This window comes from Aphis gossypii, chromosome 1, assembly GCF_020184175.1.
Source record: "Aphis gossypii isolate Hap1 chromosome 1, ASM2018417v2, whole genome shotgun sequence".
Lineage (NCBI taxonomy): Eukaryota > Metazoa > Arthropoda > Insecta > Hemiptera > Aphididae > Aphis > Aphis gossypii.
Window position 1 is genome coordinate 27,803,767 of NC_065530.1, and position 16,381 is coordinate 27,820,147.

Below are 16,381 nucleotides of genomic sequence, written 5' to 3' on the forward strand. Positions count from 1 at the left end.
CCATTGATGTATCTATTTTGGCAATTTATAAGACGAATTATAGGTACGAAAATTAAATTACAATAGTTCACCTTTTTTTTGTCAAAGATTCCATGTTCAACATAATATTAGTGCTTGTATTGGAAATTTGAAGGATGCAAAACAACAAAATATGAACACTTGATGATGTAATCGTGTTATTGATTAACCCAAAATTGAAAGGGTTCACTAAAATGATTTTAAAAAGAAGTATCTTCCTCATTGTTTAACTTAAGGCATTAGATGATTATAATAATGTTCAATTAATAGTGTGATTTACATTCAAAACAAAACAGTAATTATAAGACATCCCAATAAATAAATACAAATTAATTCAACAACAATAAACAATATTATAAACATAATAGTTGTTAAAATTTAACCATTCTTCTTCAACATGAAATCAATGGTGAAAAATGTAGATTCTCACTAAGTATTTGGCTTGAATTGATTTATAATAAAATGTTATCATTTATTTGACTACATATATTTACATAGTACAATGTTAAAAAAAATAAACAATTGCAACTAAAATGTGCGTTGGTTTTGTATTATTTCTTAAAAAAAAAAATACAACGGCATAAGATTGCTGCAATACATTCAAAAACAAAAATCATTACATATATTAGGATGGAATAGTATAAGGGTTAAAAATATGTTTAACAATAAGATTGGTTAAAAATAATAAGGTAATAGTAAAATTAGAAAAAAACAAATTATAATAATTAGAGTAACGCTTAGAGTAAGCAAAATTAGTACAAGTTATAAATAATTTTAAAAAAAATTAGAAAGCATGTTATGTTTAACAAATTTAAAAATAAATTTATATTTTTTAATTTCAAGACACTTGATTTTATATAAACTCATCGATTAAAATAGCTCATCTTCAAAATGTTTAAAAATTATAACAATTCAAATAAGTAGAGAATTACAGATACTTGGGATATGATAGATATAAGTGGTATAACAAACATAAAACCATCCTTAGTTATTTTAATCATTTACTTATTTTATAGCTAAACTATAAATGATAATGATCGCCTTTTTACAACATAACCATACAATTATAATGTTGACAGAGAAATTACAATAAAATAATATTTAAAAAAATGTATTATACAATACTTATAAAAAAAAAAAAATCCATTTCCTAATCCAAATTAAATAGATAGATTATTATCACCCAAATTATTCTGTACATAATTGAAAATTCTTCAACCTCAAAAATCATAAGTTAAAAGATGTAATAATAATAAATAATATATTTGAAATTTACATTTAACAGGTACATAACATGTAAAATTATAATTAATTGTAATCAATAGTTTAGTATGGGATCTATGCTTTGCTTGTATAGTTATATATATATATATATATATATATATATATTTATACATTTATCATGTATAAATTTATTTACTTTCATTAACATAACATAGTGTAAATAATAATTCAAGTAATATTATAAGTGTACATATTAATAAATAGATCTAAAAAAACTGCATATTCATGCAACTAATATATTTTATTTTCTATCCAGTTTTCCAATGAGTTCATCGCAAAGGTTGGTTAGCTCAGCGTTTTCCACATCTTTTCTATCTAAAGACTCTTGTAATGATCTTACTTTCACCTCCAAGCGTTTGTTCATTATTCTCATTTTTGAAGTTTCTGCTTCAAACGATCTTTCCTTATCATTTATTTCCTCGGTGGCTCTAAAAAAAAAATACAAATGATAAAATTAGTTAAAAATGACAATAACTTTAATAACGTATATATATTATTACTTATTCATTTGTTCAGTGGCGTGTATTTTTAACCTCATGTATTTGTCTTCGTATTTTTTAAGAGATTCTTCAAATTCTTTAATACAGTTTTTATATTTTGTTTCATTTTCTTTCATGGCTTCTATTACTTGCTTCGAAGAATTATACTTTCTGTAAATAAAAAATACAATTTTTATGTCAAATAAAAAAAAAAATTGTGCTTATGTAAAAAATGGTTTTTAATTGTAAATTTGATTTAATAAAGTCATAAAATAAATTAAAACAAATAATACATAAGATTTTATATTAATCATTTAATTAGGACTGGAATTTTAGATGATTATTTAAAATATCTCCAATTGTTATACCATACACTTGTCAAACATTATCAAGTATCAGCTACCTGTATCAATTTAACAATTAAAAATTACATGTTTTAGCTCACAAACAGCTTTAAACCATTTTTATGTATAACAGGATAACTAAAATGTGCATGAAATATATTTCTTGGATTATAGACATTTATTTTTGTTTTGTTTTAATTATGCTCAATCTAAAATAATAATTAAAAATTAAATTTTATATCATGAACTACTAAACTAACAGCAACTAGTATACATGATAATATGCAGTGTTATGTTAAAAAGGGTACCTAATATATGATGACATTTATTAACCTTGATTCAATCTTTAAAAATAATTTTAAAGATATAACATAAAAATCTCAGCCATAATATTAAATAATATATTATTTATAATAGAAAAAAAAATATTTAAAATTTAAATTTATTAAAAAAAAAGCATAAAAAAATGTATACCACAAAAGGTAATACAATACTTAAAACTTATTTTTCAATTACAAACCTACATTTTAAAGAACCAGAAAAAATGATAATGTATCAAAATGTTATTATTTGAGTACTTAATTCTAACCTCAATAATTAAACATAGATTAGCAAAAATGCATATCTTGACAATATGTAGTTAAAAACTTTAAAGCAAATAAACCTTACTCGTGAACATCATTGAATGCCATTTCTGAATTTTGCAGATGACGTTCCATTTTTGCTCTTTCTTCTTCAATATATGCAATTCGTGCTTCGTATTCTTTATGTACATCTTCTTTTTTAGAGACCATGTCAGAAATAGTTTTTTCATATTCTCCAATCACAGTACTACACATAAATACATAAATTAGTCAAATCAAACAAACATCATTACATAATTGAAAAAAGCATAATATTTTAAAATTACATGTACCTTAATTGATCTTTGCTTTTAGTTACTGTTATCAACGAGTTGGTCAAATTTTTAATTTTTTCTTTGTCAGCAATACATTCATTTCTTAGGTTTTTGATTTCACATTCCAACTTTTCTATTTTATCCTTTACACAAACAAATAAGTAATAGTAATTATATTAGCAATAATGATAGATGAATTTTTACAAGATTCTGTACAATATGTGAGTGAAACTTAAAATTGTTGGATGGATTATAATTTCTTTTATAAAATATAATAAAATAAAATTGTATAAATAATAGTAACTAGTAAGTTATTGGTTTAAATAAAATATAAATATATATAAAATCATACATACTTGGTAAATTTTTTCTCTATCATTAGTTTTGGGACTGTTACTGATTTTTTCATCTTTGGTAATAGATTGATTCATTTTGTTATCTGAAATCTGAAAATTTAAAATTATATATACATATGAGACTAACTAATAATTATTAATTTATCACAAAAATATTGTTTATTTGAACTAAGATTGCATACATTCAGGGATTTATTTGATCCACTAGATTGTGGAGAACTAGTCAGTACTGTTTTATCTGTAACTAGTGAATTTTCAACTGCTTCTTTCCTGAATGATAAAAATATAAAAACATAATTAATCAATGTTAGTATTAAGTCATTTTTAATTAAAAGTAAACTAGATATTAATTAGAAAAATATATTTTTAAATTTATAAAAATAGTCAGTAATCTACATTAGTTTTGGATTGTACTAAATAGTAAGAATAATTCATCGTAATAGACATGTTTTTATGAGACATTAAAAATTTATAAATATCACTAAAAATAAAGAGATATATAATAATATGTAATAGAATAGAAATCTTTGTACCACCATAACTAATTAAGATAATAGAATAATAATCAATACAAAATTAAGACATGTTTACTTACCGAGAATTAGACTCCTCGTTTGATTTTTTCACTATAGGATCAAACGCAACATATAAAGATTTTCTGGAAATAGTTAACCTTCTAATATCTTCTTCATTCAACGATCTCACGGATTCGAGAGCTTCTAGATTATCAAAATTGTACCCAGCTGATGAACTGAAACCTATAATCAAAAAAATAAATTACTAACTACAACATTCATGCATCATTAGAATATTGTACAATATCCCTCTAAATGCTATGATTTATTTTTATTCTTATATGAAAACATTATTTTGTAGAAATAAGTATTCAACTTTGATTTCCATAAATCTTATCTAAATAGTTTAAATTGTCAACTAAAATTACTTGATATAATATTAAATCTAATGGAGTAACTTATATTAACCAAATTACCTATTAATATCAAGTTAAAAAGTTATCTGAACATAATAAGTAATAACATTAACATTAAGTACAATTACCTTCAGCTATTACAGGCCCTGCTTCACTAGAATTTTTGATTTCACTTTCAAAAATATTTGACTAAAAAATAAAAATAATAATAATATTTAGTTTAGCACATAATCATATGAAGACTTGAAGAATATTGACATTTAAATGTATATGCAATAATTTATAAATAGTTTTGGCATTTATTGTACTTGTTATTCTTATCATAGAAGTTAAATAACAAATTGAATGGACATTATTCAGAATATTTAGCAATATTGAATATAATAATACTTGTGTCAACAGATTTTAATGATTCTTTCTGGCTTAAAGAAGATTGAATGAGTATTTTATACATTGTACTTTGCATATTATTACTTTTTATTGCTAAAATTGTATACTTATCAAAAACCATACCTGAAATTTATTTTCTGATTCTAAACCATCCATTAGCAAAATATTTTGTGTCTGTACTGAATTGTTAAAGTCTGGATTTAATTGGTGTGATATTTCCTCTGATGATTTATTTGAAAAAGAATGTAAATTATGCGAAGAATCTTCAAAATCAGAGCCAACTAAATCCAAATTCACTGAAGTTAAATGCTCATGTATTGATTCAATATTACCACCAGAGTCATTAATATCTTCGTTGCATATAGTCGATGAAAAGTCTAAACTATCCAACTGTTGATTTTCAACAGAATCTGTAACAAATGACCTGTAAATAGAACTGTCATTTGATGTTACAGGCCTACCGCTATCTGAATCAGCTGAATCTGGACGTTCTTTTAGATCGAAATCTTCTTCAAACACTGTACTATCAGGTCTGATCTTTGATACTTGTGGAGTAGCTAAAGCTAAACGTTCTAATTTATTTGTGAGCTGAGAAACGTTGAAACCATTCAATGACACATCACCTAAATATTCATCATGACTACTGAAAATGTTGTCTGAACCATCTATAATATATTTTTTTGTATTAATATTTGTTAGTAAAAGGTAGAGTAACTAAAAATTATAATTTTAACCATTTTTTACGACTGTCTTGTCTTGAAATGAACTGTTTGACGATTCTGTTCCATTTGGAAGATTAGGCTGCAATAAATGAATACAATTATTATTACATCATATATTATTTACTTCTATAACATAGCACAACTACAACACACATAATTACAAATTATTACATTTCATTACAATCTTATGAAAGTTGCTAAAAGAAAGAAAACTTTACTTCAAACAATAATTGAAATATAAAAGCTATTGTTGTTCAAAATCATTCAGTTGTAGCCATACAATGTTTTTTTTTTTTTTTATATAATTTTAGTGATTTTAATGTGTAATAGTAGGTACATTACATTGTATATATTATACAACTTAAATACTAATAGTAGTGTTCAATAAATACATTTTACAATTCTGTTAAATGATATCTTACTTGGTAAATGAAAAATCTATGAATTTTTAATAGACTAATAATGTTTTCTTTAAGAAATTATTATAATAATAATAATAATAAAAAGGTGTATCCGCCTACATGAGCAAGTAGGACAGGTATGGAATATCTTTGCCACATCATTACTATATACCTTCATGGGGTTTTTTTATAAATATATTTATCTTATTCACAAAATGTAAGTTTATAGATGGCAATATAATATTTGACTTTGTAAACAACAAACTGTATGGGAAACATTCATTGTTTAGGTAGAAAGCACTAGTACAGCCTTAAGTTTTATCAACAAATAGCCAAGTCTGACCCGACACCATTTCGAGTACATTGTAAACATAATATTATTATAATTAAAAGGTGCTATATAAACATATATATTTTTTTATAAGCTTTGCAATATTACAGCTGTAATACAATTTCTCCTTAACCTTACCTTTTGAGACCGGAGTTGATATAATCCTAGCCCTATTTGGCGTCGCAGCATTTAACAAAAACAACATATAATGGCAACAGATATAAGTAAGCGAGATTAATAACAATAATTTACCTGATTTTCTTGGTCAAGCATCATATCATTCCTTGTAGTCACGGTAGTAGTGAATTTCTGAATTTCTGAAATTGAAAATTATTATTCGCCCAACGAGATGCGAGAAGCGATTGACATTCAACTACGAAATTCTCACTGTGACACTGTCACAAAACCTAATAACGGGGCCGATCCGCAATATAGTATAATATTATTGTTACTGTGATGATAAAAAGTACAAACTGTAGAGTGTTGTCGTAGTGCGCAGTGTAGCAGAACTCGGACAAATACAGAAGCGATTACGCTAAGAGTGTAGTTGTTGACTTGTAGACGATGAAAGTTGACCAAACGTTATCAACGAACGTATCAGTAGAACCACATAGAACCGTTAGGTAACATCGTGGTTTAAACCGAACGCACACCCAGGTTACCGTATGGATACAGAACAATAGCCTGGTAAGTGCTGGTAATAAATATAAAAATATGTATTATGTACAATGGACAATGGTAAAATAAAGAAAATAGTATTACATTTTTTAGCTACTCACTACATTTACAGTACTACCTAATTTTTTTTTTTGATAACAATATTGTTATGTAGTTTTAATATATGTACAATTTTAATTGTGCTTCTGCAATGGCGGAACACCGTTAATATCGGAAAAACATAAAAATGACATTAAATTATACCTATAATATAGGTACTCCCATATTATTATGTTCTTATTAAGACCAAGACGCTAATAAATAGGTAACTACATAATATGCAATGATCGGTCACCAAATTGCAAGATTTGATCGTTCATAAAATTCGTACCGTCCGTGGTCCAATGATACCAATGACTATTTAATAATAATATATACAGCTGTTTAAAAAAACATTTTAATTTCAGAAAAACCAATAATTTTATTAATACGAATAATAAAGATTTTTATTTTATTTTAGAATCTCAACGCTGTGATGAATGTATTCCTATTTCCTATGACCTATGTATACATTATATTACTTTATTAATGATGCGCCTTTTTAAATTAAATTTTTTTATTGTGCTTGAAGAAAAACATTCTACGATATACACAAGTATACAACTTCAAAAGAGGTTTTAGTTAACAAAAGTCAAAAAGGATCTATACTTTATGCTATAGAGGTAATAGTAAAACAATAAAATTAAAATAGGGAATATTTATGCTAAACCGGTTTCTGAAAATACAATTTGGTTTGGTTGTTGTAATTCAAAAACAAACCATAGAGATATAGCTAGAGATTTGGAATTTAATAATTAATATTTCCATTTTTAAAATATGAAAATATATATATTATATATTTTATATGCATTATTGGCTGAATGTTCGTCTTCCATAAATTTTTTTATTGAGTGACCCCAACCAGTATCTAACCTTTTTGAAGGGTGACCGCAACTAGTACGTAATTTTTGATTTTGACCGCAACTAGTAAACACCGTATTTCTCATATTCTGTTTTATTTTTTATAAGAATTAAAATCAAAAGTTTTGCGTAATAACACCATTTTTATATAATATATATATAGGTACAAGGACTTAAATGAATTTCAAATTTTGACCAAATTCTTCATAATTATGATTTTAATATTTTATGAATTATATAAGCTGATGACTTATGTGTGTGTTTGTTCAAAATAGTGTTCCTAATACATACATTCGTTGACTCGAAACTTACACATACTCAACGCACCTTTTGTAACTGTAAGTACCTATACCTATATATACAATGAAAAGTGACTTCTCCCATTCACAGTTATTATTATTTGTAATTATGATTGAGTATATAGACTCTACAGCAGGGGTTTCCAACCCACGGCACGTAAAGTTAATTAATGTTGTTTTGAAAATAATATAGTATTATATAGTTTCTATTGTTTTTAATTAATTAATTTCTAATTAAATAACTTTTAAAAAAATAGATGATTTACAATCTCAGATTTAGCTCACTGTAAAAAAGATGGGAAATCTCTACTACCTTGTCATTATATATTTATTTATTATTATGGTAATTTAGTTATTATTATAGGTATGACTAATACAGTTATACCTATTTAAAGAAAAATATATTCATACTATTATAGGACATATAGGTATTAACCTAAATAAGTTAATACCTATATGTCCTATATATTATAAACGAATGTATTAACTTGTGTTACGCTGCACTGCAACACTGGTGAAGTATTGCAGTAAACTAATTTGCAATCGAAAAAATTTACTTTTAGGTTTTGGTACTTTTTAAAAGTTTTTGCAGACTGTAATCCAACGTTTCTATACATTTTGGGTCGTAACCAAATTATGGATAAGAGTAACCTTGTAATAAATTGTTAAACTTTTCAAAAATGTACATACCTAAATAAAATGTCTATTAATATATTTAATACTTTTAAAAGAACTAAAATGATATATTGATATGGTAACAATTTCATATCCGTATATTATGGTTAAGTATTCTTTAATAAATAACAATAATGATATACATTTTTTTTTAAGAAACTGCTACACCTAGTTATTACGTTTTTAATGTCAATAAAAAATTTAAATTTTTCTACTATTTTTAATAAAATTTCCTAAATCTTAATTATTAAAAAAAATAAAATGTTCTATTATATAACCATTCTTCAAGTTAAAGATTAAAATATTTTCTACAAAAATTGTCTTAAAAAAATCATAATATAAATGTATGAAAAATACATATTGTAAAACTAAAAATACTACATTTCTAGCTCTACTCAGTAATAGCAAAGAACAAACGTAATAGCTTAGGTACCACCATCACTGTGTAGCAAATAGCAACCAAAACAATTGATCTAGCAATGAAATTACCTACCGTGACTTATTTAACAAGAACATTGTTACAAATGCAACCAAAACCAAATTCATGATCTGAAAACAATTATCTTTTATTTATACTTAGTTAATTAATTAGATGAGTGAATATATAATATAATATATATGTATATATAATTATAAGCACACTTGACACTTGCGTTTACTTGGCGGCGTATGTGTGTATTAATTTCATAATCACTCATCACTTTTAACTTTTTAAGTTTTATTGGCACTGTTTTTGCCGATGCCGATCTTACAATTACGACGGTTATCGGCAACGACTCGCGTTTTATGTTAAATACGAGAGAGGGAGAGGTTACCTACACAAATGTACAAAAGTATAATATTTTAAGGTAATCAGTAAAAAAGAACAACAGAAAAAAGAACAATTTTTAAAAACCTATAACCTCCCGCACTTGCAAATATTAATTATTAATTACAAATGAGAATTTTAATGAAACACTGAACTTATATAGTATGATGCTTTCGTATTTCCAATAATATAGCTTGCTGAGTGAGTATAGTGACACTATAGCATGAGCACTATATGGTTTTCTACAGCCAGGGCTTTAGTGTGCAAATGGAACAAATATAAGCACCCCCTCGAAATTTTGGTTTTTTTTGGAAACCTATGTATTTTAATGTTTTAAAAATTATGATGCCAAAAGTTTTTTCCGGAAATCATTAGTTTTTAAGAAATCTCCAAAAATATATGCTTATTTTAACATACAATTTTCCGGTTTTTGATGAGATTACATAAAAATGATAATATATTCTTAATGTCTAATGAATATTTTATTAATATTTTATTAAGATCCATGTGTTAATTAGTTACCTATATTGCTTGTTTATAAAATAATCAATCACAAATAGTAATACGTTTTAATACTGCCTAGTTATTAGTTATTATAATAACTAATTATTATTATAATAAATTATTCATTGTAAATTGTAATTGAAAAAATTGCTAGCAATATAATAATATGAATTTAACGATTTTAAATTGGATGATTGATGTTTTGGCACTAATATTTGTGTTGGATGGAAAATTCAGTTGAGTATGTTGGTTCTTATTATTGAATAGCTTAACAATGCAGGCGGTACTCCTTTCGCCCAAAAATAACCTTCCTCTTTTTGCCCACGTCCTCTTTTCGATCAAAAATGATAAAATAGTTTCTTCTTTTCTCCTACAAATAATTGCATTCTTTTCGCCCACAGTTTCACGTTTTACATTTTGGAAACCACTGTCTCAAAATTAATAATTTAAAAAAAATCATATAATAATCAAATAGAAAAAATAGAACATTTTATAATTATTAATTAAAATTAACAATAATTTAATAAGTGTTAAAAATAAATATTTAAAATAGTGTTATCAATGTATAATAACTAATAAGTAGGGCTCGGAAGTTGTAGGAGCTAAAAATGACAAAATATGCATGCAAATATGCACAAAAAATTTACAAAATATGCATGAAAAATGTTAAATATGCAAAACAAAATATTTTGAAAATGCTGTATAAAAACTGTATAAAATATGTAAAATAAATGTATTAAATATAAAAAAAATTAATTAAGTAGCTGTAAATGTAGTTGGCTGATTTTCAAAGATTGTAATTTTTCAATCTAAAAATAAAAATATAGAATAAAAGTTATTTAAAAAATTATATTTATTTATTTTTAATTTAGAGACGTTTTTGCAATAAAGATAAATACGCTCTGTAGTAATAGTCGATATATATAGATATGATACGGTGTACGTTAAATAATCAAAAACAAAATAATAAAACCATAATTGTTAGAAGAAAACTACAGTTTTTTTTAGAAAATATTGAACAAACATAGAAATCCTATTAAAATTAAGAAATATGCCTAAAAAGCATATGGAAATTAAGAAATATGCACTTTTTTTCTGAAATTGACAAAATATGCAAAAAAATGCATTTTTAATTTTTGTATTTAAACTCGTCACTGTATCGAAAGAATTTCTAGCTTGGTCTGCTATAAACTGAGAGCATACAGAAAAATATGCAACTCCTACAACTTCCGAGCCCTGCTAATAAGTAATATGATCAGGTTACAACTTCAATAAATAGTTTGTTTTGTTGTTGTAAAATAATACAAATATTTATATTAATTATAACTTACAACTTATAAGTAATTATAACGTTTATTAAAGTGTTTTAAACTATATATTTCGAGAGAGGAGTCGGCACTTTTATACACTTTTCTCGACTGACTATATTAATAACAATCAAAATTCCTTCGAAATAATATAATATATATAAATAATAAATCAGTACATAAATTATGTAGGTACGTATTACCTACGTTAACGTAATGTTAATTATTATTAATAATTATATATTTTTCTATTTTTTATTTGATTATAAGGTATATGATTTTTTTTAAATTATTTATTTTGAGACAGTGGTTTGACATTTCTAAAATGTAAAATGTGAAACTGTGGGCGAAAAGAATGCAATTATTTATAGGCGAAAAGTGGAAACTATTTTATAATTTTTAGTCGAAAAGAGGACGTGGACAAAAAAGGAAGGTCATTTTTGGGCGAAAAGAGTTGCGCTCAATAATGCAAGTTTAGAACATTTGGGATTCACGGGTATGGTCAACCGTTCTAAGGGCGTCCAATCATAAGTGGAAATTTGATGAAATTACTGGGGGGTGGAGTAATATATGCTCATTACATCTATATGCACTACTGTACTAGAGCAGCTATACCTTAAACTTTTTAGGGAGGGGGTGTAGTCCCCACAAGCCTCCCCCCCGATTTCCGCCATCCGTTCTCAGAATCGAGAATTTGAAAAGTAATTATATTTGTGATCTAAAACGCAAGCTTCCTATAAATACATAGGTATATTATTATGACCACTGATCATCGTGTAACATGTTTAAAATTATTATTATACTACGTATGAGTACGTTATTTAATTATTATAGCATAATAGTAATGATAAAAATTCATAATTTGTGTTGTAGTTTTTATTGCCAATTTTTCGGTACTTATGGAGCTACTGCAGAATACTGGTTGGGGTTAGACGGTACACAATAATATTGATAAATCGTGTAAAGAAACTATTTTGGTAAATGTTGTCGTTATATTGTACAGCTTGTTACTATTATTATGTTATAAACGCAGCAGCTAGCAGGTGAAGGTCGTCGCATTTAAGTAGGCATGCCTTTTACTTAAATGATCAACCTACTATTATTATAGCTATATATTATGTATCATATATATATACATACTCACAAAGAGACGTTGGTCGTTGACATGAATTTATTATTGAAATAGTGTTTTTAAGTGTACAGAAATACAGAATATTACTGCAAAGCGTAAGTATATAATAATATTATTATTAATATATCCGTCTACAGCTGAATGAAAGTGGGGATGGAGGTCAATGTGTTTAAGCACTTGTGCTTCGAGAACACGACAGTATTATATTGAAAGACTAAAATAATGATTGTCGCTACGATAACTTCAAACATTTTCATATATCATGAATACATGATACCTAAATTACATTAGGTACATTTTTATACCTCAATAGAGTGTAGAAATTTAGTGTAACAATGACGTGATATATACACACGGTAGTTCTCAAATTCACAATATTACACAATATTAGGTTGCATCCGAAAACCGCAGACTTTTGATTTTGACCCGAAAAAGGTCAATAGACAAAAACCTTTTTCACACACTTTTTCGGTTATTATATAACAAAATACCCCAAACTTAAAGTGGTTAGGGAGTAACCGAATTGGTTCCCGTTTGGCCGAATTAGTTCCCGTTTGAAAAAGGTATTTTATTAGGTTGAGCCGAATTGGTTCCCGTTTATGTACTTTTAATTTTTAGCTTTTAATAGTTGGTACAAAATATTAATGTACCTACATAGCTACACTCTATAGTATAACATAAAATAAAATGGCAATACATTTATACACTGGAAGTTAAGCAAAATGTTCATCTTAATATATTTTATTTTATGGAGATTTTAAACAGCATTCATACATTAAATTAAATTAAATTTCGAAGTAATAATATCAGGAAACTTACTAGCAAACAAGAAAAAAATAACAAACACTTTGAAAATTGTATGACTGAGTTTAAAATTGTATATTATAATATATCATTTTTTTTATAACACACATTAACGCACATTAACTAAACCTACTTTTAAGTTGACAGTCTTGTCTCTGTAAAATTGAGAAGGAAAATGTGTGTAACTAAACGGGAACCAGTTCGGCTCAACTTAATAAAATACCTTTTTCAAACGGGAACCAATTCGATACGTGGGGTTAGAGCTCGGGAACCAATTCGGTACCAGCCAGTGGTTAAAACCGCACACTATTTTTAGTGCTAACTAATGGATTAGATAAGATAAGATTATATAAGATATATACTGCAATAATCATCCTAACACGTTTTAAGACTTTAGTCTCCACTCAATACAATTTTATAATTTTTACTTTTGAGAATACTCGTATATATGTATATTTTTTATTTAATACATTTTTACATTTTTTAAATTTGAATACTTGTATATACATTTTTTTTTTTTTGAATAAATTATAAATTATTAAGTATATCTAATCTAACCCTTTTTGTGGACGAAATTTAAAATGTTTGGTTTTTGGATAGAACAATTTTAAAAATTGTGCGATTTTAACCTATTATATGTGTGCGGTTTTAACCTACCAACAATGTGCGGTTTTGTTCTGTACTTTATTAAAAGTGTGCGGTTTTAGGAGTCAAAGCTTTTTTACCCCGTCTTCTTCGCATACCCGCATGTGTTATCTCTGTTTTATACACGCGTAACATAGTTAAAAACTATATTTTGCGCAGGACAACTTTACTCCCTCGATATTTATACCAAAATTACCAAAATTTTAAATCGCACTGAGAAGAACTTTACCTGTGTTGTAGCGTTTTAATTTTTTTTATAGTGGTAACCAATAATTTTTAGTAATTAAATGAATAAAATCTAAAGTTCTCAAACCGATAACTTTAATTATATTCATGTTATCAAAAAAATTAAAACGCTACAACACAGGTAAAGTTCTTCTCAGTAGGATTTATAATTTTAGTTGTTTTGATTAAAATATCGAGGGAGTAAAGTTGTCTCTCACAAAACAATTTTTAACAATGTTATGCGTGTATAAGACAGAGAAAACACATGCGGGTATAGCGTCCTATTTGTATATTTATCAGTTAGTCATATGAACAGTAGATATAAAAAATGAAAATATATTGTACCTGTGTCCTATACAGCTGTTTTTTTTTTTACTGTTTAGATGATATACATTACATTGACTGATTTAAGTTAAATATTATTATCATATAATTATATAATTAATATGCATTATACCTTTAATTTAATTCTATGAAATTATTTATTGTATTATACAGCAATTTATACAAGTATAGTTAATATCACAGTATTTGTAATCATATAGGTACATTTGCCAATTTAGTATTGGGTAGGGACAATAATTGGATATGGTCGATTGAACGTGCGGACAATTGGATGTTAGAAAAAGGTATATAAATCAATCAATAAAAATATAGTAATATACCTACAAGTAAATGAAATAATGATATAATATAAACAATAGATCAGTATTAAATTATATTAGGAAAAATTAAAAAGTATTTAATAATAAATTATATTAATTGAAATCAAGTGATTTTGGCTGATTTTTCTTAAAAACTATATGTCTTATATTTCTTGTTTAAAATTATAAAATTAGATATTTTAAATACATTTTAGACGAACTAGTTATAATAAATATAATTAGTATAAACAACTATTTTTAATATTGTCTTTAAATTAGTGGAAACTTATTATAATAAAAAATTGTTTAAGATTTGTATTTTTAATTTTAATATTTTTTTTTAATAAATAATTTGTTTAGATATTTTATTGATTTATTTATATATTTATTTTTGAAATCCAAACGTCTATACTCTATCGGTAGTAGGTTTTATCCTAACTGATCTACCTATAGTAACTATATTATGATGACTGATGATTAATAAACTTCTTGCTTAACCAGCTTCTGCTTTAACTTTAATGTATTAATACTATAATACAAGGTATATAATACTAAAAAATACAATTCAGATAACAAAATATTTTCTTGTATAGGTAATTTAGAGAAACTATCTTTTTATAATTATTAAAAAAAAAAAAAAAAACTGAAATTTAAACTTTTTATTTCGAGTCTAGTAATCCAAAAAACACAATATATTATTTTAATAATTTCGGAACAAATTATTTTCTCAATTTACTTTTAAAAGTATGTAAAAATAGGTTCTTCAAAAATCAAAACAGATAACCAAAAAAAATATTTTTGAAAGAAATGTTTTTTATGTATGTGTTTGTTTCATTACATTTCTCATTTATATATTATGTAAAAAATATGAAATAATGTAAAAAAAAATTTTAAAAATTAAATAGAATTGATTTTCCTAGCTTAAGAGTTTTTTGTTAACACGGTGGGTATAAAAACTTTGAAAGTATCATAAAAATATTACCAGTTCAAAATAATGAAAAACGTATTTCATTTTTTTGAAATTTTGCAATAATGTGATTGATCCATATTCACTTATACATCATATGAGTCATGAGTGCAACAGTAAAAAATACCATATCACTTTTTATGGAACTATTGCTATATAGCAATGGTTCCCAACCTTTTTTAATTCACGGTGCACTTAGTCGTTTTCTAAAAATTTGGAGCCACCCTATTGACAACTTCAGTTTTATTTAACAGTGCATAAGTATAAACAAAAGCAGTAAAATGTAGATATAATATACTATATACACATATTATACATTTATATATTATGAAACATATTATTACACTGAAAATTAACTATATATTTTTATTTTTAATTATTATTGCATAAATAATATAATAAAAAATACATTTCAAATAATTTCAATTTCGCGGCACCCTAAATAAAGTCCGAGGCACCGCGGTTGGGAATCTCTGCTATATAGTATACTAAGCCATGTACACACATATGACGATTTGTGATGATACATTATTTAACATCTATAAAGAAAGGTCTTTTAGAATTATAGGTAGTAAAATATTAAAAAATATAAAAACAATA

The 16,381-nt window shown here is 25.3% G+C and overlaps 1 protein-coding gene across 2 annotated transcripts; it reads right to left on the bottom strand.

Moving 5' to 3' along the window:
• Nucleotides 1–465: 465 nt before the first annotated feature.
• Nucleotides 466–6,750, bottom strand: LOC114123137 (transforming acidic coiled-coil-containing protein 1-like). 2 transcript variants are annotated; one of them, XM_027986004.2, is made up of 12 exons: nucleotides 6,629–6,750; nucleotides 6,407–6,561; nucleotides 5,435–5,501; nucleotides 4,824–5,365; nucleotides 4,439–4,499; nucleotides 3,975–4,137; nucleotides 3,562–3,649; nucleotides 3,380–3,469; nucleotides 3,042–3,166; nucleotides 2,795–2,956; nucleotides 1,803–1,952; nucleotides 466–1,730 (listed from the first exon to the last, which is right to left on the bottom strand). In XM_027986004.2, the coding sequence occupies exons 2-12, from the start codon at nucleotides 6,428–6,430 to the stop codon at nucleotides 1,544–1,546; spliced, it is 1,659 nt and encodes a 552-aa protein (XP_027841805.1). In that variant the 5' UTR covers nucleotides 6,431–6,561; nucleotides 6,629–6,750; the 3' UTR covers nucleotides 466–1,543. The 2 variants fall into 2 exon arrangements, with proteins under 2 accessions (XP_027841805.1, XP_027841804.1); XM_027986003.2 differs by having other exon boundaries at nucleotides 6,407–6,728.
• Nucleotides 6,751–16,381: the final 9,631 nt, after the last annotated feature.

Excerpts from the sequence above, each read along its gene's own strand:
- LOC114123137 (XM_027986004.2), bottom strand. The coding sequence starts at position 6,430 with ATGATGCTTGACCAAGAAAATCAG. Across the intron at positions 5,366-5,434 it reads CAAGACAGTCGTAAAAAATG|ATGGTTCAGACAACATTTTC; the intron begins GTTAAAATTATA and ends AATATATTATAG. Across the intron at positions 1,953-2,794 it reads GCATTCAATGATGTTCACGA|AAAGTATAATTCTTCGAAGC; the intron begins GTAAGGTTTATT and ends TTTTATTTACAG.